This window comes from Mirounga angustirostris, unplaced genomic scaffold, assembly GCF_029215605.1.
Source record: "Mirounga angustirostris isolate CCGP_5_RB_7025 unplaced genomic scaffold, mMirAng1.0.hap1 SCAF_5, whole genome shotgun sequence".
NCBI lineage: Eukaryota > Metazoa > Chordata > Mammalia > Carnivora > Phocidae > Mirounga > Mirounga angustirostris.
This window is the reverse complement of record NW_026991713.1, coordinates 151,831,626-151,855,485: the sequence shown is the minus strand read 5'-3', so window position 1 is coordinate 151,855,485 and position 23,860 is coordinate 151,831,626. Positions and strand designations below refer to the sequence as shown.

The following is a 23,860-nucleotide window of genomic DNA, read 5'->3' as shown; positions in this document are numbered from 1 at the left end:
CATTTATTAAGCGCTCACTGTATATATGTCAGTTGATCCTCACAACCACCTATGAGGTGGGTACTCACCCAAGGTCATACAGCGATTGACAGAGCTGTGATTTGAACCCAGGCAGGCAGGCAGGGTCTATAATGCCCCCCAGAGATAAGTCACTATTGAGCAAAACTTCTGGGAGGATAACTTAAGATGGAGAACATCATATAATTTCTCTGCAGATTGGAGGAAAACAGTTCTCTGGCAGAGTTTGAGAATGACTGGATCTAATCGTTCTTTTCCCTGCCGTGGTTAGCTATTTGGGGTGTATGGGACATGGGGCAGCGAAATAGCACTCCTCTGAATGCTTTGTGGGGAACTTCCTCTCCCTTGGGAGAATTTCCCTGTGTTTCATTCCCAGGGGGAGCTTTTTAGCTTGCAACATCTGGATTGTTTCCCTCAAGATCTGAATTCTATCCCTCACCTTCAGTGAATATGGCTTCCCGGCATCCTGGCAGGGAATGGGCCCTTGGAAGTGGAGGTGCCATCTGTATCCTCTTCTCCATCCCGGCACTTTCTGGATATCCCCCCAAGCTAGACTAAGTGGGGGTAGCATTACCTAAAACTTGTTGGAGTTTGCATTTGTTTCTGTCACCAGCCCAGGCGAATATTCTTCAGGAGGTGGTTTACTAAGCACCTTCCTGTGAGCTGGGTCACCGCCGCTTCTATCAGAATCTCAAAATTTCCTGCACTTGGAGATAAAGGCACCAGCCCCTTATGTCGCACAGACTATGAGCCAGATCTGCTCCATTGCTTTACAAACACGAATTCATTTCCTCTGTGGCCTTGTTAACAAGCAGATCCCCTGCCCCCATCTTCCGCCCTTATATAGGTGGTCTTAGGACCACTCTGCAAAGTGCGGTGCAAGACTGAACCCCCCCACCCCCTCCAGATGAATAAAAGGACACTTGTTCATGTCCTCTTGTCAAGTGGGATCTGAATACTAACTTTTGACATTGTCTCAATTCTTTGTGCATGTTGGACAAATAAGATTTTGCTAATCGTAACTACAATGTACATTTCCCCTTGCGGTACTATGTTGAATAAAAGTGATGAGCGTGGACATGCTTATCTTGTTCCTGACCTTAGGGGAAAAGCTCTCCGTTTCTCCCCACTGAGTATGATGTTTGTCTTGTTTTTTAAATGTCAGAATTCCTGAGGTATATGAAGTAAAACCCTGTAACTGTAAAGTTCAATGAATTTTGACAGATATATGCATTTGTATAACCACCACCTATCATGATAGAGAACATTAGAATTTTTTTATGAAGAAGCTGGAATCCAAATTTTTTTTAAATGTTATTTTAAGATTTTATTTATTTACTCATGAGAGACAGAGAAAGGCAGAGGCAGAGGGAGAAGCTGGCTGCCCACTGAAAAGGGAGCCCGATGTGGGGCTCGATCCCAGGACCTTGGGATCTTGACCTGAGCCGAAGGCAGACGCTGAACAGACTGAGCCACCCAGGCGCCCCTGGAATCCAGATTTACGTGACATTTCTTTATTAAAATGTTGGCAACTAAGACTAGGTCAACCAGGACATGACAATAAGTTGGATGTAGCTCATGGAATGCCCGTTTGCAACCTTTGAGCTTTAGAAAAACAGAATACAGAAAGTCTTACAGTGACCACGTGTCCCTCACCTCACCGCGTCCCTCCCCTGAGGCGACAAGCACAGATCCTTAGAACCCTCCTGACTGGCAGAGGGAAAGGGAAAGAGGAAGATGCCCCAAGGGATAGAGGTTCCGATCTTAAAATGCGTTCCTGGCCCAAGCTCTAATGCCTTCCCTCCCCTCTGTGTACCTGGCCAGGCCAAGGCCAATCTAGACAAGAACAAGCAGACGCTGGAGAAGGAGAACGCCGACCTGGCCGGTGAGCTGCGGGTCCTGAACCAGGCCAAGCAGGAGGTAGAGCACAAGAAGAAGAAGCTGGAGGTGCAGCTGCAGGAACTGCAGTCCAAGTGCATCGATGGGGAGCGGGCCCGGGCCGAGCTCAACGACAAGGTCCACAAGCTGCAGGTGAGTCAGCGGCACCGCAGGCATCCCTTGGTCCCAGCTCTGCAGGGGAATGAAGCTTTTCCCAGCTAACTGAAGTCTCTCTTGCTGCAAAGCAAGCTGGTTTCCTCTTGTTCCACTCCTCAAGGAGAGGAGATGGGCTCTCTCTTCCATTCGATCTGTAGAAACCTTCATCTGCTCATTCAGCAAACATTTGAGTATTTGCTGTAGGCCGGGCACCATGTTTAATGCTGAGATACAGCGGCTAGAAAGACATGGCGCCTGCCCCAATAGAACTCTGACCCAGTGGAGGGAAAGGCGTTTCTAATCCCATGAATGAATGTAAAATGATGCAGTAAGTGTAAGTAACAAGGGGCCTGGCCTGTAGGAGGAGGAGTTGGGAAAGGCTTCCCTAAGAAGGAGGTATAGTCTGAGATAAGTAGAAGGCTAGGACGCAGAGGGAGCAGCATGTGCAAGGGCCCAGGGGTAGGTGGGAAATTAGAAGAGGTCACAGAGGTTGAGCTAGAATGCTGAGCTGGAAGGGGAAATGTGGTGTAACGTGAGACTAGAGAGGTAGGTCATGGCCGAGTGACACAGGGCCTTCGAGGTCCCATTATATGTACATTTGTCTTTGAGTGACAAGAAGCCATTGATAGGTTTTAAGCTGAGCAATGACAAAGTCTGTTTGTCTTTGGTCTTATTTAGCTTTGACTAGACGTTTGGCCTGACTTCCATTCATGCGATACAGGCAGACCTTCGATAAATATTTAATGTGCTTATAGCCTGGGGCAAGGGAGCAGGGGAAGCATTAAATATGATTTTTTTCCCCCACATGCAGGGGAGAGCAGGGGTTCTGCTCTCATAACATAAGCAATGTCCTAGAGGAGCAGAGTCAAAATCATTTATATCCTCATTGTAAGTGGGAAGAGAACGGACAGTGGGATGATATCTCCAAAAGGACCTGCTCCTGCATCTCTGGTTTTGGCCATAAGGACCCATGAAAAGGCCAAGAGTAGGGGTGAGGAAGAGGGTGGTGGAAAAAGGGCCCTTGGAAGTGGAGGTGCCATCTGTATCCTCTTCTCCAACTTTAGGGAGCAGGCGAGTCCAGAGCAGCTCTATGTCTAGACTCAAACCGGTTTCATTTTTTGCCAACCTTGGCAAGGATCCAGGATCTAGGGTCCACTGAGTGGGATTAGGACCCAGTCAATACAGTTTGGGGCTCTAAGAGGTTCTTAGAACCAGGCATCCCAACTTGCAGGCGATTCACTCCCCTTGGCAGCCATGGAGCTACCGTGATCAGGCCCCATAGCTCGTGGGTATTTCTCAATCGGCAGATACCACGCGACCTATCGTGTGAGTAGAGCGGGCTTCTCCTCCTTAACAGGGATCCCGTTCTGGAGGTTCTAACCACAGTCTCTTGGCATCCTCAGAATGAAGTGGAGAGTGTCACGGGGATGCTCAACGAGGCGGAGGGGAAGGCCATAAAATTGGCCAAGGACGTGGCGTCCCTTGGGTCCCAGCTCCAGGACACCCAGGTGGGTATTCGGCCACATCATCCAGAGGGGCCCGGGGTATGAACTTCCCGGGCATGGGTCCCCGGGACTTCCACGTGTCCTTCCATAGGAGCTGCTTCAAGAAGAAACCCGGCAGAAGCTCAATGTGTCCACCAAGGTGCGCCAGCTGGAGGATGAGAGGAACAGCCTACAGGACCAGCTGGACGAGGAGATGGAAGCCAAGCAGAACCTGGAGCGTCACATCTCAACTCTGAACATCCAGGTGCGCGCTGTGTGTCCTTGCTTTTCCAGGACTGAGCCTTGCGGGGAGGTCAGGAGCTCGATTGGGCCGTGGTGGTGTGTGCTGGAGCCATTTTGCTTGGCTCACTGGCTCCCCCTGCGGTTGAATTTCTGCAACGCAGAGAAGGTGGCCTCTTCCCAGGGTGGGGTCAGGGACGGGAATCGGCCAATGGCCCTCCTCTTACGGGACCCCGGACACTGCCATTTTAGCTCTCCGATTCGAAGAAGAAGTTGCAGGACTTTGCCAGCACCGTGGAAGCCTTGGAAGAGGGCAAGAAGAAGTTCCAGAAGGAAATCGAAGGCCTCACCCAGCAGTACGAAGAGAAGGCAGCAGCTTATGACAAACTGGAAAAGACCAAGAACAGGCTTCAGCAGGAGCTGGACGACCTGGTCGTCGATTTGGACAACCAGCGGCAACTCGTGTCCAACCTGGAAAAGAAGCAGAGAAAGTTCGATCAGGTAGGGGCTGGAGGGTGGTCCGCTCTGTGCGCGGATACGGGCCGGGACAGGTGGGGCTGCGGTGTATCTGCATTCCATCCCCTGCTTTGCTGGCCACGATGGAAGGCTAGCTTGCCTCGGGTGACCCTGAAACACGAGGGCTTTCTAGGTCAGAGTGAGGAGAGCGGCCCCACCCGGACGGGACTTTCAGGTACCCCCACCAAGAGGCTCACCTGTGACCCCACTGATGCCTTAGTTTCTAGCCCCGATAAGGAGATTCATTTTATTCACTCAACAAGTATTTATGGAGTGCCTCCTGAATATTCCAAGTAATTTAATGTTTCTACCCTTTAGATAACCACTTTCCCCTAACATTTCATTATGCACAATTTCAAGCACCCAGCAATGCTGAAAGCATGAAACAGTGAACACCTGTATGCCCACCACCTGGATTCGATCGTGAACATTTTACCAAACTCACTTTATTACGTGTTTATTTATAAGGATGAACTGTACATGTCAGTGGTAACTTATCTTTTGGATGCCTTTCAAAGCAAATTACAGACCTCCCCCTCCATACCTCAACACTCTTTGTATTAACTAGAGTTCCTATTTCAAATATGATTTTGCTTCTTGTGAGATAAAAATTTACCTACACAGAAATGCACAATTTTTTTTTTTAAGATTTTATTTATTTATTTGAGACAGAGAGAATGAGAGACAGAGAGCATGAGAGGGAGGAGGGTCAGAGGGAGAAGCAGACTCCCTGCCGAGCAGGGAGCCCGATGAGGGACTCGATCCCGGGACTCCAGGATCAGGACCTGAGCCGAAGGCAGTCGCTTAACCAACTGAGCCACCCAGGCGCCCCGAAATGCACAAATTTTTAAGTGTACACTCTCTTGAGTTCTGATAAATGCATCTACTTGTGTGGCCCAGACCCCCAAATACCGACTTTTACTTTGTTACTCAGAGTTAGCAAACATCATTTGGTTTGCAAGTGACTTGGGGTTATCCTAAAAATCAATTTGGGGATTGTACTGGGTCGGAGCCAGAGGCGTGCGGGCTCAGAGCACCAGGCTTCTAGATGACATGCCGGCCCTTCCCTTTTTTTGTCTCTGTGCGGTTGACCTGTCTTCCCTGTTTCCACTCTGCTGTCCCATTATCGGTTTCAAGGCCTGAGGTCACGTCTTTTATTTTCCTGTCACGTTTGGTGTAGGGTTTTTGTGTTGACTCTGCTATCTGGGGGCTCCTATTACTTACCTGTCTTTGCTGACTTCTAGAAGTCTGGGTTTGGCTCTCTCTGCAGATGAGATTAATGTCCCTAACTCTGGCTCCTAGGGCACTTTTGAGAGCCAGAGACGAATGGCCATGAAAAAAACAAAAAGAATTATTGGCCCCCGGCAGGACTAAATGTCACTTGGACCTCAGTAGCAGTGTGTTCTAACCAACATGGGCGGCATAAGAGATTTCAAAGCACAAAGACTCAGCAGATGCTGGTTGTGCGGAAGGTCGACCTAGAAGTCAGAAGATGCTTATTATTAACTCTTGCCATAGATATCTTGACTGGTTACACCTGCCCCTGAGTACATTTAGCAGGACACAGGCTTCTCGCCCTTATTTGCAATGAAATGAAGCTGAGCTTCGGGTATGTGGAGGGGTCACTTCCGGGGCTTCTGTTGTGTCGTAGTTGTTGGCCGAGGAGAAAAGCATCTCTTCCAAATACGCGGATGAAAGGGACAGAGCCGAGGCAGAAGCCAGGGAAAAGGAAACCAAGGCCTTGTCCCTGGCGCGAGCCCTCGAGGAGGCTCTGGAAGCCAAAGAGGAACTTGAGAGGACCAACAAAATGCTCAAGGCGGAGATGGAGGATCTGGTTAGCTCTAAGGATGACGTGGGCAAGAACGTAAGTCGCTCTCCGTTGTCTTTGCTCACTCACATGTCACCAGCCCACCCTCCCGCTATTTATCAGTCCCTGGGGCGGGCTGGGCAGGGGACGGGGGGGCTGGCTCCGTGCCTCTTTGATGTGAAACCATAATCGGGACTGAAGGCAGTCCCTCTGTCACCCACACACTGGCTGGGAACAGCAGTTGGGGTTGGGGTCTGAGTCCAGGTCTCCCAGAGGAAGGCTCTGGTCTTGACTCCATGGCCATGTATCCTGGGGGGGGGGGGAGGGGGGGGAGGCAAAAGGCCCTCTCTCTGACCTGAATGAGCTTCCTATCATTGTGGGTTGCCTGCCCATCTACATGAAGTCAACTCTCACGTGAAAGGTCCATGAACTGGAGAAGTCCAAGCGGGCCCTGGAAACCCAGATGGAGGAGATGAAGACCCAGCTAGAGGAGCTGGAGGACGAGCTGCAGGCTACGGAAGATGCCAAGCTGCGGCTCGAGGTCAACATGCAGGCCCTCAAAGGCCAGTTTGAGCGGGACCTCCAGGCCCGCGATGAGCAGAATGAAGAGAAAAGGAGGCAGCTCCAGAGGCAGGTAATCCGGGCAGGTCAGGGAGAAGGGGGGCTGGGGTGGGAGGTGGGGTGGCCAGTTTCCTTCCTCCCACCACCACCTCCTGGCCCGATGGAGACTTGGTTTTCTCCCCTGCAACCTGGGGATGAGCAGACCCACCTGGCAGGGGGCTGTGCACACCTGGGAGCTGGCTGAATGCTGGCTGAGGCCGGGGGGGGGGGGGGGAGGGCCTCCAAGGGACGGGTCAGCCCAGCAGCGCACATCTCCCCTCCTCGCTCAGCTTCACGAATATGAGACAGAACTGGAAGATGAGAGAAAGCAACGTGCCCTGGCAGCCGCGGCCAAGAAGAAGCTGGAAGGGGACCTCAAAGACCTGGAGCTGCAGGCCGACTCGGCCATCAAAGGCAGGGAAGAAGCCATCAAGCAGCTTCGGAAACTGCAGGTGGGTGATGGCTCAGATGCAGGGCGCAGGTGGAGGGAGGCCATGGCTTCCCCGAGGCCGGGGACGTCAGCAGTAGCAGGATGCATGCCTGTCACTGGTGCCTACTAGCTGCTGTTTTCCCTGCCACAGTTCGGCATTTGGGGGCTGTTTCCTGCCCTGGGTGAGGCACGGATACCAGGCATTTGGCCGTGGCCCTCCGACCGCATGGCCATTTTTTAGGTCTGCTGACCCCATCCAGAACGGTGCCCCTCAATAGCAACCTGGCCCTATGTGAGGTGGTGGGCTATGCTCATACGATGGGGACGTCTCTGTGGTTAATCGTGGAAAATCCTAGGGGTTGGCACGCAACGATAATTTGGGCAGAACTTGGGTGAGTAAGGACATCTTAGCTTGTCCTTCCTGTTGACTCATGCAGGCTCAGATGAAGGACTTCCAGAGGGAGCTGGAAGACGCCCGTGCCTCCAGAGATGAGATCTTTGCCACCGCCAAAGAGAATGAGAAGAAAGCGAAGAGTTTAGAAGCGGATCTCATGCAGCTCCAGGAGGTAACGCTTTCTCTCTCAGAGCCTCAGACGGGGGTCTCTTGGTAGGCACCCTCAGCACGCCAGTGATTTCTTTCGCTCATCCAGCATTCCACATAGGCGGACCCCCAGAGTAAAGGCAGGGAAAGACAGGATTTTTCTCCTCCAGTATAGATGCAGGGCTTCCCCTGAGCTCAGAGAAGGCATAGCCACTTTCAAGGGTGGCTGTAGAAACTGCTGGGGTTCAGCCCTTCCATGGAAGATAACAGGTTTCCTTCCTCCCTACCCCCCACCGTCCAGGATCTAGCCGCGGCTGAGAGGGCTCGCAAACAGGCCGATTTGGAGAAGGAGGAACTGGCCGAGGAGCTGGCCAGCAGTGTCTCAGGAAGGTATGGAGCCACATAGGGAGGAGGGGGTCCTAGACTCAGATGATGAGGGAGAGGCAGCTCATGGGAGAACCTCCCAGACCCCCGTTTTACTGCTGAAAAGGACAGTGTCCAGCTGAGCTTGTCACAGGGGTCTTCACACCCCATTTGAGTGTGTGGCCAGGTTTGTTCATTCTGAATGAGCAGCATGGTGGGGCTGGGGCTGGGGCGGTTGGGGACACCAGAGAGGGGAGGGCTGATCTTGGTGCCAGGCCCCGGCTCTGCTGATACCTACTGGATAGGAGTCCTGGCCCCCTTTTTCCCAGCTGTGTGACTGTGGACAAGTCTCTCAGCCTCTCTGAGCCTCAGTTTCCTCCTGGGCATCGCTCCTCCAAGGAGAGGGACTCTTATAAGCCAGGGGGAGGCTGGAGCCCCAGATGTAGCTGCATTTCCCTTAGGAACACACTTCAGGACGAGAAGCGCCGCCTGGAGGCGCGGATTGCGCAGCTGGAGGAAGAGCTGGAGGAAGAGCAAGGCAACATGGAGGCCATGAGTGACCGCGTGCGGAAGGCCACGCAGCAGGTGGGGGCCAGAGCGGGGCAGGGCGCCGGAGCAGCACCAGCGCTGGGCTTCCCCTGTAAGAAGCCCACCCTGGCCCAGCGACATGCACTGCAGGCTGCCATGGGCCGGGCCTGGGGTGCGGTGGGGGGCGGGGGGGGGGGGGGAGACGGGGGCGAGGGGCCAGCACGCCTGCTCCCTGCACCCAGTCCCACCTCTCAGGGTCCTGCAGCACCTTGCCAGCCTGCGGTGTCTCTGCTGGTGGCCAGCCTAGGTCTGGCTCCCTCCAGCAGATGCCGTGTGCCTGGAGGAAGGGCCTCGGGGTACTTCTTGCTCTGTCCCCAGCCCCCAGCCTTACCCTCGTGAGCACTCAGTGCCATTACTGAGTGCCAGCTCCAGGATGGGGGCTCAGGACCCACCACGTGACCTAGAAACGGGGAGCCCGGGTAGCACTGGGACGCTGCCCCTTGAGCTGTGCCCAGGAAGGAGCTGGTGGCTGCAGGAGCCAGGGAGGGCTCTTGGGGGCTCCAGCTCCAGGGACCCACGCCGAAGCCAAAGGCTGGTAGGGATTGGGGGGCAGCAGGAGACGTTCATCATCTCCGTGGACCACGCTGGGCTTCCGTGCCCTCCACCTCATGGCCTTCACCGTCCTCCACAGGCCGAGCAGCTCAACAACGAACTGGCCACGGAACGCAGCGCAGCCCAGAAGAATGAGAGCGCAAGGCAGCAGCTCGAGCGGCAGAACAAGGAGCTGCGGAGCAAGCTGCAGGAGATGGAGGGGGCAGTCAAGTCCAAGTTCAAGTCCACCGTCGCGGCCCTGGAGGCTAAGATTGCACAGCTGGAGGAGCAGGTCGAGCAGGAGGCCAGGTACGTGGGGCCCGGGCTGCAAAGACAGCGCGCGTGCCAGTGAGGGGTGGGGGGGCCCTTAGGCTCTCCGGGTATCAGTTCTGGCTGGGAAATAAGCCCCATGGTACCCGGGCTGCAGTTGTACCAGGAGATGGGTGTGTGAACGCCGGGGCGGGGTGGGCTGGGCCCGGAGAAGGCCCTTAACACTAGCACTAACTAGCAGGCCTGCTCCGTGAGGTCAGCCAGCCTCCCTGGGGGCACGCTGGCTTTTCCTGGCCTGTGTTTGCAGGACGTCGTGTTAAGGGCTACACAGAAAGTCCCAATCAGCAGCCTATGCAGCCCAAGCAAGTGTGGGAAGGGCCCCTTCTCATTTTAATGAGAAAGGAAGGTCACAGCACCGTGGTCACTGGCAGACCGCAAGGATTCTGACCCATTCTTTTTATTCTGGTAGTGGCTTTACTGATAACATCCATACGATAGAAGTCAGCCGTTTAAAGTGTTCGGCTCAATGGTTTACAGTGTATTTGCAGAGAGGGGCACCCTCTCCACAGTCAACCAGGGAACGTTCTCGTCCCGTTAGTAAGACACCCTGTACTCCTTCGCCCTCGGTCTCCCCCAGCCTGCAGCAACCAGTGACTGACTTTCCGTTTCTGTGGTCTATTCTGGACATTTCATATAAATGGAATCACATACTTCGGGCCCTTTTGTGACTGGCCTCCTCCGCTGAGCAGGTCTTCAGCGTTCACCCATGATGGAGCGGGCGTCAGAACTACATTCCCTTTTACGGCCGAACCCTGTTCTTCTACCTGATTTGGGGGAGGAGCCCCAACGTGGGGCTCCGGAAAAGCGCTCACGGTGGGCACGGTGCGGGTCGGGTCTGTGTGCCAATGGCAAGGGAAGCCATCCCCTCTCCCTCCGTCTATGCAGAGAGAAGCAGGCGGCCGCCAAGTCGCTGAAGCAGAAGGACAAGAAGCTGAAGGAGGTCCTTCTGCAGGTGGAGGACGAGCGCAAGATGGCAGAGCAGTACAAGGAGCAGGTAAGCCAGCTCCTCGGGCCCCTCCCGGCCCACCGCGGACCCTACTAAGGGGTCGGCGACCCTCCTCTAACCCTCGGGCGTCTCCCTGACAGGCAGAGAAAGGGAACGCAAAGGTCAAGCAACTCAAGCGGCAGCTGGAGGAGGCGGAGGAGGAGTCCCAGCGCATCAATGCCAACCGCAGGAAGCTGCAGCGGGAGCTGGATGAGGCCACGGAGAGCAACGAGGCCATGGGCCGCGAGGTGAACGTGCTCAAGAGCAAGCTCAGGTAAGGCTCGCGGGCCGGGCTCCGGGCAGGCCTGATGTGCCCACAGTGAGTTTCTTTATCGCTGCAAAGGATGCCCTTTCCCAACGCCCCGCTCCTTTCCACGGGTTCCCCCTGCTCGTCCGCACTTCTGCAGGCACCAGTGTGTGCCAGGCCAAACCCGTGGATCCTCCCTGCGGTTCTGTAATGGCTGCTCCCCTTCCCATCCCAACCTCAGGTGAGGAGGAAGAGGCCAATCCCTGTCCCCTGAATCAGTACAAGTCCCTTCTCTCCTGAACCTCTTTTCTGGACTCTCTTCGGCTCCTTGGTCTACCTCCGGGTCTCTCATCACCATTGCTATTTGTTTGGGGCTGGATCATTCTTGATCACACGAGCAGGCCTGTGTACTGTAGGATGTTGGGCAGCATCCCCAGGCTCTCCCCACTGGATTGTCCCAACCCAAAATGTCTCCAGACATCGCCCAATGCCCCTGGGGGTGCAGTCGCTCATGGTCGAGAACCTCTGCCCTAACTGGGGCTGAGTTCTCCCCCACATCCCTGCACCTCTGGGCCTGAAGGTGAGTAGGCAATGCCCCCTGCTCCTCAGGGCTCCTTCCCATCCCCACTGGTTCCCTGAAGGCTGGGGCCCCGAGCCTCCTGGCACACGTGCCCACAGCCCTCCAGGGGGGTGATCCAGCATCCCCTGTCCTTGACCTCCTCTCCTCCACAATCCCTCCATGGGCGTCAGTATTAGCTTGACCTTGCCCATCAAGCATCGAGTCTTCTGCCTGCCACCTTTTTTAAGTTTGTTAAAAACACAACCCAAGGGGCGCCTGGGTGGCTCAGTCGTTGAGCGTCTGCCTTTGGCTCGGGTCATGATCCCAGAGTCCTGGGATCGAGCCCCGCATCGGGCTCCCTGCTCAGCGGGAGGCCTGCTTCTCCCTCTCCCACTCCCCCTGCTTGTGTTCCCTCTCTCGCTATCAAATAAATAAATAAAATCTTTAAAAAAAAACACACACAACCCAAATGAAAGCACACTTTCTACCTTCAGCTGCTCAGAATGGTTTGAGAAAAGCAAACACGGGCACTGCCCTTTCCTGCTGGGTGTTCTCTAGGGCCATGTGGAGCAGACCCCACTCAGTGCTTCCTGGACCTCAGGCTCCCCTCATCCTCCCTCTCTCTTGGACATTGCTTTTCACTTTCGCCCCAGGCTTTCTCCCCCCTGCGCATCCTTACAAGCCCCCGTTTCCCCCATCGACCCACCTCCCGACAGATGTGTTCTTCTCTGTCCCCCATTCTGGGCTGGACCCTCCAACACCAACTCAGGCCAACACCTCTGGTAGACGTACCTCTCTTGTTCACTCAAGGACATTGTTCCAGAAATTCTTACCCTTCACTCCTTTGCAATGTTTTCCCTCAACAGAGTCATTCCATGAGCTGAGAAAACCTCTCAGCCCCACTCCCCTCCTACCCTTTACCACAAAACCCTAATGGTCAGTCCTCAGGCCTCACGCGACTCAGCTGCAGCATGCCCTTCCTTGGCTGGGCTTCCCGGACACTCCCCACAGCTGGTTTGCTTCCTGCTTTTCTGGCTGTCTTTCCTCACCTCCTCTGCTGGTGCATCTCCTCGCTGGCTTGCCATTGGCCTGCCCTGCCATCTTGGTCTCTCTTCATCTCCATCTCTGCTCACTCCCTGGGTGATTTCAACCAGGCTGGTGGCTTTTTTTTTTTTTTTAAGATTTTATTTATTTATTTGAAAGAGAGTGAGAGAGAGAGAGCACAAGAGGGGTGAGCGGGAGAGGGAGAAGCAGACTCCCTGCTGAGCAGGGGGCCCGATGCGGGACTCGATCCCGGGACTCCAGGATCATGACCTGAGCCGAAGGCAGTTGCTTAACCAACTGAGCCACCCAGGCGCCCAGGCTGGTGGCTTTTGAATTCTACTCACAGTGAGTGACTTCCTCGTTTCTATCTCCAGCCCAGACTTCTTCCTGGAACCCCAGACCCTCACACCTTGAGCCCTGACTGAACCCTTTCACCCCCAAACCAGCTTCCTGCATAGATTTCTCTAGCCCAGCAACTGATAAAGCCATCATTAACCCAGGCCACAAACCTGGGGTCATATTTTTCCCTCTCCCTTATACCTCGCATCCAATCAGAGAATCTGGTCAACTTTCCTTAAAAATACCATATATCCAGAATCCAATCATTTCTTGTCATTCTGGTCCAAGCCACCCTCTCCTAACATCTAGATAACTTTTACAACCTCCTCATGGGCCTGTGTTCATGCTGTGCCTTTATAGTCTGTTTTCAACACAGTAGCCAGAGGAATCCTGTTGAAATGGAGGTGAGTCATGATCCCCCCCTTTGCTTGAAACTATCCAATGGCTTCACCTCATTCAGACTGAAAGCTCCGTCTTTACGATGGTTGGTTCCACTAGGCCCTAATGATCTCCATCCACTGCCTCCTAAATGAGCCCTCCACCTGTACACACGCTGCCTCGGGGCCTTTGCACTGGTGGTTCCTTCTGCCTGGAATGCTCCTCCCCCAGCTCTCCGCATAGCAGGATCCCTCCTTCCCTTCCTTCAGGCACTGACTCATCCACATTCCCCTGTCTACAACTTCCAACTTCATTCCTTGCTGTTCTCCTCCTCCTTGCCCACCTATCACCATGTAACCTATTTATTTTACTTACGTCATTTGCAGCCTTCACTTGGGCCCCACGAGCACAGAGGTTTTATCTGCTTATTCATCCCCAGTGTCTGGGATAGTGCTAGGCACAAGCCTTCAGTCACTGAATCAGAGATGATGTTTCCCCAACCTCATTGTCCTATCACCTTGGCCCTTCTGCCTTAGCCTCTTACCACCTGTACCATTGCTGACTTCACGTGGTCTTTGAAATTAACTGTTCTAATCACACGCACATCCATTTGCAAATAAATCCTACCACCCCTGTATTGTTAAACCAGCATCACCAGCATTAACAGGTCACCACGAAATTAAAATAGTGAAAACAAGACAATAATGAATTGTAGCCACCGTGGCTACGAATTGAGGACTATGACCAGAAGGCCTACTTCTCCGTTAACAAGGGAGAGACAGAAGACATTAGCACCAAAAAGACCGTCTCTGACATAATCAGATGTATTTAAAAAGAGTTGGAAAGGGAATACCTTTGTCACTGTGCAACTGAGTTATCCCATGGCAAGCCCAGGAACCATCTGAAACCACCTGCCGTATCAACTCCAGACTCTGAGAACCACTGCATGCGACGAGGGGAAAGCCCAAACCCTTTTCAGAATGGGGAAGAGAAGGGCTAGTACAGGGTAGAGGGCTTCTGGAGGGAAACCCCCACTGTTGGGATGGAGGCCAGACGTAAGCCCTCGGGTCCAGCAGGGGCTTAGGAACAACCCCCAGGGTGATGTCAGCAAGAGAGCTGTTCTCACCACGCGGGCCCCTGGAATCTGCCCCCACTGATGACTGGTCCCTGCCCCTCCTCGGCGCTGGGCTGAGTGGTGGGGCAGCAGTCAGCCACGCTGGCTCTGTCACCCTGAGCTGTCACTGCTCCCTTTTCTCAGGACCAACGATTCTTTTGGCATATGCTGAACATCCCCTGGGGGTTCTGCCCCAGACAAACGGCCCTTCTTAGGCTGACCAGGCCAGTATTGAACATTCCGTTTCTTACAGTCCTAGTATGAGCATCCACTAAGGCGGGGTGAAGACCGAGCAGTACGTCTCACACTCCTGAGTCTCGTACGTGTGCAAAACCTAAAGTCAGGTGCTAGAGCTTTGCATGAGGTTGGCAAGCCTAGCCGGCTCTCGGAGGACAAGGAGTTGCAAAGCAAGTTTCATAGTCCTACCGACCTGACAAATCTCAACAAGAGCTCCTGTTAAAGCCTGACCACCGTGCCCAGCCTTTGCCACACCTCCAGTTCTGACACGAGCTTATCAAAGGAAACGATGACTTATGTGTACCAGCCTCTCTAAGAGCTCTTGCTGGCAGGTGCTTCACTGCCAGGTTGCCTTCTAAGTGCCTTTAATGATTTAATTGAAGCGAATGCCTTTAACGATTAAACACGCACTGAAACGGACTCCCTCTCGTTTGCGGATGGTAACCACCAGGGACTCTCTCTCTCTGTTTCAGAGGCCCCCTCCCCCAGGAAACTCCGCAATGACTCACCAGGTATCATGCCTTCAGCTTCGCAGCTCATGTGTGTTGCGCTCGGTTTCCACACTTCTCTTCTGCCATCCCACCCGCCCTATCCCCGGTGGCCTCCCGTTTTGGGCCCCCCCCCCAAATTTCTGTGAGATTGCTGCAAAATCTGAAGGTGTGGAGATCTTAGTTCAAAACTCTTTCATCACAGCCAAGATCAACCTAAGAAGACTTCATCTCTTGACCCATGTTCCTTCCCTACTTCTGCTTTGGCAGTGTGACATGGCACTGTGTCCTTGTCACCGCGTGCTGACCGGTGTTCAGAGGCTGTGTGTGTCACCTGGATTGTTCTTACCTGCCTAAGAGGGCATCTCCCACACTGTTAGGACACTTGGCCGCGCTGTCCTCCCTGGTCTGGTTAAGACCCCACCCTGAGCAGGTAGGACAGCTCCACAGTCTGGGTCCATTCCCGGAGAACGGCTTCAAGCTGGCTGGTCTGGCTCACAAATCAGAGTTCAGAGGGCACAGGTTCATGGTAACCACAGCCCAGCAACCGGATCCCCCCCGCAGCTGGGCTTTCACAAACACGTCTGCGAAAGAAATGAGCTCTCACCGCGCGTTGTAGTTGCTGAGGCTGCGTGGGGCTGAAGCAAGGCCGGGCTGCTAGCTGCATTTCCAGCACACGAGGGCGCACGTCAGCCACCTTGGAGCCAAGCAGGGTCCTGGCAGAGCCTTTTCCAGAGGTCTTGGGGGCACATACTCAGAGTGGGGAGTGGACACCCAAGACTGGAGGAAGAACACAGGGCCCTTCCCGAGAAAGCGTTAAGAGGCCTCGACTTGTCTAGGAGTCTAACAGCTTTAGCACATGTGAAGTTAGGCACTGGGGCTGGGTTTCCCTCTCATCTTCCTCGAGAGGCCAAGCCAGCCCTGGCTGGTGTCCCCCTTCTGCTCTTCTGGAGAATCTCAGCTTTGCTGCCACTATGCAAGTACTTAAAGCTGATTGAGGTATTGGCAGGAGCTTTAGGAAGAGCTTTCAGCCTCTAAGACAGAGCTTCTGGCTCCTGCCAGCTCAGACTGGAACGTCGGACCCACTAGTTGATGGGAAACTGAGTCCTTGCAAAGCAAGTGCTCATAGTCTTGTGCTGATTCATGGTGTGCCCTCAGGGCCTTGCAGAAGTTCTGAGAGTCCATGTCTAGAAGCCAAATGCTCCAGGATCAGAACCTTTAAGAAAATCTTTACCGGGGGGGGGGGGGGGTGTTCCCTTACTTCATGTGAGAGATGTAGCCAGTGCCAATCTCTGCCTTGAATTTGAAAACAGTTCCTTCAAGAAGGGCACCTGAACTGGGAGACAGGCTCACAGGACTGGCGGCTAAGCAGGTGGAGGGAGGGGGAAGGCTTACAGTGACCCAGGGTGTGATTTACCTCTCAGATCATTTCTCACTTTAACTCTTCTCACTTGCACAGACTGTTCCAAGAGGTAAAGAGTGCTTGGAGCCTGGAATGGTAGGGGAGACAGTCTGCAGCCCCAGGCTGTCCCATCCAGTTGGAACAGGGAGGGGAGATGCAGGAGGAGACTCATGCGAGCAGCAGCCGCTACTTTTTCTGTCCTGTCCTCAGAGACCCTTCTCTGGGACCCGGGTTCTTGGAAAGCACAGTGCTCAAGACTTTTTAAGGTCACTTCTAGAAGAGAGAGAGTGATGGAAAGTGAGTTAGTTCTAAGGGCACTGGGCACCTCCAGGCTTCCCTCTGATGTGAGTGAGGCTGGCCAGAGTCTTCAGCTGGGAGTGGCTACAACCTGAAGTATTCGTTCCTGATCACTGCGCCCCCGGAAGTACCATTCTCTGAAACTGGGCAGGTTTTCCCAGCCATGTTTCTCCCACCCTCAGACCCCAAAAGGCTCAGGTTGGGACTCCCCTTCTCAGTGGTCAGGACACTCTGGGCCTTGCTTTGCCTCCAATCTTACCTCTCTGAGTTGCCCCTTTTGACTAAAGTATGGGTAACTGGAATGGGCTCTCTCCCTCGTGGCTTTTCTGTCCAGCCTTTGTGTGGTGAAGTGGGCCATTTTCGTTACAAAGAGTCTGCACTCCTCTCAAGCATCCTAAAATGAGTTAAGACAGGTCCTCCGATTCAGGTCAAACAGGGCCGGATGGCCAGAGCCCAACAAGATTATTTGCTGTGGTCGCAGAAAAGATGGCAACCATGTCTTCCAAGCAGAGGAGGTTGAATGCAGGTGGATCGGACTTCTCCTTCTGCCTGCCTGCCTGCCCTTCTAAGCAAAGCCTCACTTCAGGTGACCTGGGCAGGCTCTGGCAGTAACTCAGGGCATCTGGCACTCCAGAGATGGGAGCTGTTAAGGACAGAGAGGGTGTCCTATCAGCTAGAGCTAAAATACACCTCGGATTAACAGGTCTATCTCACTTTTCTAACAAATATTCATTGAATATTTATTATAGGCCATGCATGGTGCCTGCATGGTGAGCAAAAATCAGACAAGACCTCCGCCCTGTGAGAACTCATGCCAAGAATTCGGCTCCACACAAGCAGGGGGCCCTGCGTTGCCTGAACCAAGAGCACACTTCTGGCATCCATGCAGTGACCTCTCTCCCTCGAGGCTGCCTTTGATGCTCATTTCCACCTCCTTACAACTGAAAACCTAAACCACCCCCCCCTTTTTACCTCCTGAAGGCAAGGAGGTACAGCATGAGAACATGTTCCCCTTTATACCGGCCCCAGAGGGTATGAATAAACCCATGGGAACGTGCTAAGCAGAGTCCCCTGGGTTTGGAATAAACCCATGGGAACTTGTTTTTCCCTTTTCTAAATGAAAAACCCCAACAGACCAGAATCCTGTGGGTCATCGGATGACCAAGCCCGATTTTTTTTTTTTAAGCAGATGGCCTTGCTTTGAAAAATCTACTTTTCCCCCATGCCAGCTGATGAAATGCTACCGAACTTTGAGACTGGTCAAGGCTTGACTTCAACCTGAATACTTGTCTCTCATTTGAGTTTGTCTGCATTTATTTTTTGCCCCTTGAAAAATCTCCTCCCTTCTCGAGGGAGATTTTGGTACTCAAGAAACACGTATTCTCGGGCGCCTGAGTGGCTCAGTTGGTTAAGCGACTGCCTTCGGCTCAGGTCATGATCCTGGAGTCCCGGGATCGAGTCCCGCATCGGGCTCCCTGCTCGGCAGGGAGTCTGCTTCTCCCTCTGACCCTCCTCCCTCTCATGCTCTCTGTCTCTCATTCTCTCTGTATCAAATAAATAAATAAAATCTTTAAAAAAAAAAAAAAAAAAAAGAAACACGTATTCTCTTAAATCCCACAGGCGAGGAAACGAGACCTCTTTTGTTCCGGCTAGAAGGTCTGGAGGACGTCGGGTCATTGAAAACGCGGACGGCTCTGACGAAGAAGTGGACGCTCGCGACGCGGATTTCAACGGAACCAAAGCCAGTGAATGAACGACTTGCTACAAACGGAACAAAACCAAACCCAGTGGACTCTGCTTAGCACCATCAAAATCCATCTTCAAATTCCAAACGTCACAGACACCCCTCACGATGACTATAAACACCACCGCCCTGAGTCCGGGGCATCAGTGGAACTTTTGAGTGATGTACCAAACGAGGAAAACCCAACAGGCGACACAGACCCCACCCGCTGCCCCTATCGGTGAATTGTGCCGAAATTGTGAGGTTTTAGGAAAGATATAACCACCGTAACTGATCACTGGCAACTGAGTTTACATGACAGGGGGTCACCAAAGTGGGTGCCGCCGCCTCCCCCTCCCAAGTCATTCCCATACCCTTCCAATGTGTCGAGTGGGCCCCTGTTTGAGTTCTTTCCCCTCCTGGTTACCACACCTCAGACGCACACAGTTCACGGAGACCAAGTGCCTTCGGTAGTCACAGGAATTAAAAAGGAGACTGCTCCAGCGGGTAAGAGCAGGAATGTTACACTGTTTTATATGCACCCCGATTGTACTTAAGGACACCCTCACGAATAAAAGGTTATAAATCACTGGCATGCACTCAGCGCTTCTGTCGTTTTCGAGAGTGAAAGAATGGGGGAGGGGCGTTCTCATTGAAGCCGTATGGTGACCCTGTGAAATCAGCTTATTCTTCCTTCATAAACGGGGAAACTGAGGCCTAGAGAGGTGAAATCAATTGTCCGAGATCCCACAACTGGCAAAAAAAAAAAAAGGCAAGCAGAGATGTCACAGGAGTCTGTGTTGAGGGGACTTCTCCAACCAGAGGTGGGAGGCTCCAGGCCCAAGAAGTAGGAACGTGACCAAAAAGAACATCCTTATCAATTCAAACCCATACATACATACTGGGAAGAATACAAGACATCCTTGCATTTTAAAGTTAAAACACAAGACCTTCATCCAGCAGGGGCCAACCGACTTTCTGTGAAGGCCAGAGAGTCAATATTTCAGGCTCCGTATGGTCTCTGTCACATGGTTATCTTTCCTTTTTAAATTTTTTTAAGATTTTTTTTTTTTAATTTATTTGACAGAGAGAGAAAGACAGCGAGAGAGGGAACACAAGCAGGGGGAGTGGGAGAGGGAGAAGCAGTCTCCCCCTGAGCAGGGAGCCCAATGCGGGGCTCGATCCCAGAACCCTGGGATCATGACCTGAGCTGAAGGCAGACGCTTAACGACTGAGCCACCCAGGCGCCCCTAATTTTTTTTTAAATAACCTTTAAAAACATAAAAACCATTCCTACTGCGGGGGCCATACAACACCAGGCCGTAGGTCCTTTCCTTCCTCAGCTTGAGTGTTCCAGACAGAGATCCCTTGCAAAAGTTCTGTTCGACACAAACAATTCCACACACCGACTCCGTGGGGTCCAAGAGATTTGAGAAGAGAAGAAATAAGGCAAACTGAAAAACTCAGCCAGTGACCAAATGCGAATATACCCTGAGCAATACACAAACATACCCCAATTACACTTACTTCTAAGAAGCTAACTTGAAGGGAATTTTTTTAAAGTAGGGTTTTTTGTTCATATTTAGTTACTTGGTTAAAAAACAAGTTCTTCGCCACCATACGAGTGAACATAAAAGCACAAACGAAGCGGCATTTACTGACCACCACGACAAGCTAGGTGAAAATTAGTTTCTCTTGATTTTATTGTTCTTTTAAAAAAATAAAAGTACGTCTTTCACCGATACAGGTTAGAATGTTCCCAGGGTAAGGAGCCGGGCACCAGAGATCAATTCTCTGTTGAATTTCAGTAGCACTTCTAAAGTTCTATCTTCAACTCAAGGATATTTTTGCTATTCTTTTGGAAAAATAACTTAGTAACAAAAGGTCGTTAAGCTGCATGCATGCTCCTGAATTCATGTGTTCTTTTTACTTGCCTCCAAAAGCGTGAGACGGCAGCTCACACCAAGCAGGGTTGAGTACATAAAACATCCGCGTGGAAATCCCGTGTTTGTTTCTTCTTTGACAAGGAAGCTTCCAACAACAATCCTGTGGTTTAATCTTATTTGGAGGTCACCCCGATTATTTTATCAAGGCTTTGAATGATGTCCTACTCTTAGGGGTTGCATTCCCAAGGCCATGACCCTAAAGACTGTCAGGGTCCTGAAGCGGAGGTTACCCTCAGGCCAGGGCAGAAGTTTGAGGAAGACTAACCATCAGGATTGATCTAAAGAGGACACAGACTTTCCACTGACCTGGTCCACACGAGATCTCTTCTGAAACACAAGCACAGCTCTCAATGCCTCAGTGAGAGCCAGATTAAAAAGTCCCAGAGGTACGCAACACCAGAGTTTCTTTTTAAAAAGGCATGTGCCTATTCCACTCCTCTCTCCTAGACATGATTTCATTACACAGACCCTCCCTGTGCCACAGAGCCTTGGGAGATTTTGTTCTGGAAGACGGCCTGAGTCTGAGGTGGGCTCACATCCCACTTTTAAGGCATCTCCCGACATTAAAAACACGTCTCAAAACCATTCAGGACTCAGGTCAGCTCACAATGATGGGGTAGCCTCGGCGTCCATACCTTCGAGACCTTTCCAGAGGGTCCCGTTTGTCCCTTTCCACACCAGCAAGCAGGATGGGGATCATGACACAACATTTCCCCAGGACAACTACCAGGGGCCACAGGTGATGCCCTCATTGGCTAATGTAACTGTTTGCTATTTCTCAAACTAACTTAAAAACACAAAAACCTAGTTTAAAGAGGGGAAGAAAGGTAGGACTCCCGCACAGACAAACCGGGGCTTCAGCTTCCGTGGATTTCCTAAAGCAACATCTTGACTACACCCTGGGCTGACGGCAGCGACGGTGCGGAAATATTTGAAGGCGGCTTCCCAAATTCCAGGCGTTTTCCCAACCTTCAGACAGAGCAAACCAAATTAGGTGGACATGACAGCTATGACAGACTGGCTAGCATCGGGGCCCACAAAGTTCTAAGAGTGAATATCAAGAGTCAGGAGCAGTGTCTCCCTGAGTATCATGAAATGAAATGAAGAAAAAAAACACTGGCCAACTAGCTCGCACGTTCCCAAGGCCACATGAAAAGCCCGGTCACAGAAGACCCGCTAAAAACATCCTCTTCGACAGGGTTGGAAGTTGTGTGCAAGCCATGGAAAACGAGTCTTCATGTCCTACCATCGGTCTGCCATGGGTCTACCACGGTGACGTGGCTTGGGGGCCAGGAAGATGGTGGCACGACTTAGAAAATCAATGAATCTAGAAGCTGCCCCGATTCTTCTCAGGTAAGAAAACACCCAAAGCTGTCAGAGGTCAGATCTGTGTTTTCTCATCAGGCGACTGGCTTTGGGAATCTAGTCTGGCTGGAATGTAGTGCCTGTTTCCTGAGTTTCTAAAGATTTTTTTTTCCCTTCAGGAAAAAAATCCTCCTCTGGGGGAAGGAGAGCAGTGTTTGAAGCCCAAGTCCCAAACAAGGGTTTCATACAGGACATGCTCACAGCATGACCAGGAGCTGGGGCTGCCAGAATCAAATAATGAAAATGAGCCTCTTCCTGGCCATTTGCCCTTAACCAGAAGACACCACCTAACCCTGTCTCAAGGGGGTGGAGGGTAAGGTTAACAGACATAACCCCACAACTTTTCCAAATGGCTATGGGCTCCCCCCTGGAGTGGACAGCTCAAGGTACTGACCCTTTGTCACCCAGAGGCACGCCAGAGCTGCTTGGCTGTCTCTCACCACCATCTCTGTGTTTGCTCCCCCGCCCCGAGGCTGGGCCACTCGTTCGGTTTGGGGACTGATCATACACGAAGTTCCGGCAGGACGCCAGCTTGGACTCCAGTGCCTGCAGAGAAACACGTTTTCATCCTCCAAGTTAAAGACAAGAACTCACCTCTCACCCAGAGCCTGCGCACAGACAATAACCAAAAACAGGGGTTCTCAAATTGTGTTGGACGCTGGAATTCCAAAGTGGGGCCCTGAAGGAATCCAACGTACGTCCAACTTTTAGAGCCACTGGCCTAAGACATTTCGGGGCTTCCTGGGAAAATCACTAACCCTGCCTATTATCCAGTTCTGTCTATGGGAAATAGGAAATCCACTTTTGGAATGATTCGCTCTTTTGTTTACCTCAGTAAACATGCTCAGAGTGGCTTGTGTGGAAGCACTGTGCCTTGCTGGAAAAGGACCCCATGAAAACCAAGAGGGCACTGAGACCACTGCACACTTCCCCAGACTCTGACTGTACAAAACATTACCAGAGAAATGTGTTGGGGCGCCTGGGTGGTGCAGTCGGTTAAGCATCCGACTCTTGGTTTCAGCTCAGGTCGTGATCTCAGGGTTGTGGGAATCAAGCCCCGCGTCAGGCTCCACTCAGTGCAGAGTCTGATTCAGATTCTCTCCCTCTCCCTCTGCCCCTCCCACTTGTGCTCTCTCTCAAATGAATAAATAAATCTTTAAAAAAAAAGAGAGACAGAGAGAGAAATGTGTTTACAGAACAGAAAACCAGACAACCAAAAGGTGAAAGGAAAAACATGAGAAATGAGTTGCAACCTTCTTTGAGGTTGCAGTTTTGACTATATACATTCTGGCAGGATTTAAATTATGTGATCTTCCAGACCATGATTTTTAAAAATAAAAGAAACAACCACAAAAAATACCTATGTTATTTCTTTTTTTTTTTAAGATTTTATTTATTAATTTGACACAGAGAGAGAGCTAGAGAGGGAACACAAGCAGGGGGAGAGGGAGAAGCAGACTCCCCACCGAGCAGGGAGCCCGATGCAGGACTCGATCCCAGGACCCTGGGATCATGACCTGAGCCGAAGGCAGATGCTTAACGACTGAGCCATCCAGGCGCCCCACCTATGTTATTTCTTAAGCACAGAAGAATCTTTCCCTATAATGAATATAAAACCTATAAAGTCAAGTTTTTTTGCCCTAGCCTTTCGAGATTTTTGTCTTTAACTCCCTAAGAAATTTAAAAAGAGGCAATTTTTAAATGTTTCTCAGTTTTTTTCAAATTAAGAAAAAAGAAAAATCATAGACACCAACCCAATTTCCCAAATTCCAACGAAAAATGACCAGGGAAAGATATGCCCAGGCAAAGAGATGACAGAGTCAGGGCTCTGGGTGTTCATCAATAACAATGCTCACAGAAGCTCAAATGATACTCAGGGACACTAACAGAACCAGAGTTTTGCCTAAAACGCAGGGAGTCTCTGCTAAAGGGGAAAGGAACTGGTAAGGTCACCCCTCTCCGATAACCTGAAACACAGGCAAGGAGCCACACCAAACCCCAGGGAGGTGGTGGTCTTACCCCTACTTTCCGAAGCAGGTCTCCCACGATGTTGAGGGCCGATATCCGCGCTGCAGGAGTGAGGGGGGTCCCACCCGTGGAGTCATCCAGACCTGGGTGTGCAAAAGGAAGCGCACGTAGTACCAACCTGCAGTCCTAAGTCCGTGCACTAACATCCCTAAATGCAGAACAACAGGGGTGGACTTGGGAAGCTAACTCTGCCCTCTGATCCCAGATGCTACCCTGTTGCACTCAC

The 23,860-nt window shown here is 52.0% G+C and overlaps 2 protein-coding genes across 8 annotated transcripts in view; one reads left to right on the top strand and one right to left on the bottom strand.

The window, feature by feature from the left end:
• The window catches only part of MYH11 (myosin heavy chain 11), a 115,325-nt gene extending 96,441 nt beyond the window's left edge, over positions 1 to 18,884 (top strand). For 3 of the 5 annotated variants that reach the window (XM_045875039.3, XM_045875038.3, XM_054507525.2), the window contains 14 exons: positions 1,843 to 2,049; positions 3,456 to 3,560; positions 3,649 to 3,801; positions 4,029 to 4,277; positions 5,944 to 6,156; positions 6,521 to 6,733; positions 6,990 to 7,151; positions 7,567 to 7,695; positions 7,972 to 8,060; positions 8,495 to 8,618; positions 9,253 to 9,461; positions 10,368 to 10,476; positions 10,569 to 10,741; positions 18,193 to 18,884. In XM_045875039.3, the coding sequence (XP_045730995.1) occupies positions 1,843 to 2,049; positions 3,456 to 3,560; positions 3,649 to 3,801; positions 4,029 to 4,277; positions 5,944 to 6,156; positions 6,521 to 6,733; positions 6,990 to 7,151; positions 7,567 to 7,695; positions 7,972 to 8,060; positions 8,495 to 8,618; positions 9,253 to 9,461; positions 10,368 to 10,476; positions 10,569 to 10,741; positions 18,193 to 18,325 (2,268 nt within the window). In that variant the 3' untranslated portion in view covers positions 18,326 to 18,884. Of the gene's footprint in view, positions 1 to 1,842; positions 2,050 to 3,455; positions 3,561 to 3,648; positions 3,802 to 4,028; positions 4,278 to 5,943; positions 6,157 to 6,520; positions 6,734 to 6,989; positions 7,152 to 7,566; positions 7,696 to 7,971; positions 8,061 to 8,494; positions 8,619 to 9,252; positions 9,462 to 10,367; positions 10,477 to 10,568; positions 10,742 to 14,858; positions 14,898 to 18,192 lie in introns of all 5 variants that reach the window. The other 2 variants (XM_045875041.3, XM_045875040.3) reach the window with 1 other exon arrangement.
• NDE1 (nudE neurodevelopment protein 1) overlaps positions 4,025 to 23,860 on the bottom strand; it is a 45,441-nt gene continuing 25,605 nt past the window's right edge. Inside the window, exons 7-10 of one of the 3 annotated variants that reach the window (XM_045875044.3) lie at positions 23,626 to 23,717; positions 22,001 to 22,152; positions 21,092 to 21,210; positions 4,108 to 4,247 (exon numbers count right to left, since the gene is read on the bottom strand). In XM_045875044.3, the coding sequence (XP_045731000.1) occupies positions 21,117 to 21,210; positions 22,001 to 22,152; positions 23,626 to 23,717 (338 nt within the window). In that variant the 3' untranslated portion in view covers positions 4,108 to 4,247; positions 21,092 to 21,116. Of the gene's footprint in view, positions 4,248 to 19,970; positions 21,211 to 22,000; positions 22,153 to 23,625; positions 23,718 to 23,860 lie in introns of those variants that run through there. The other 2 variants (XM_064592582.1, XM_064592581.1) reach the window with 2 other exon arrangements.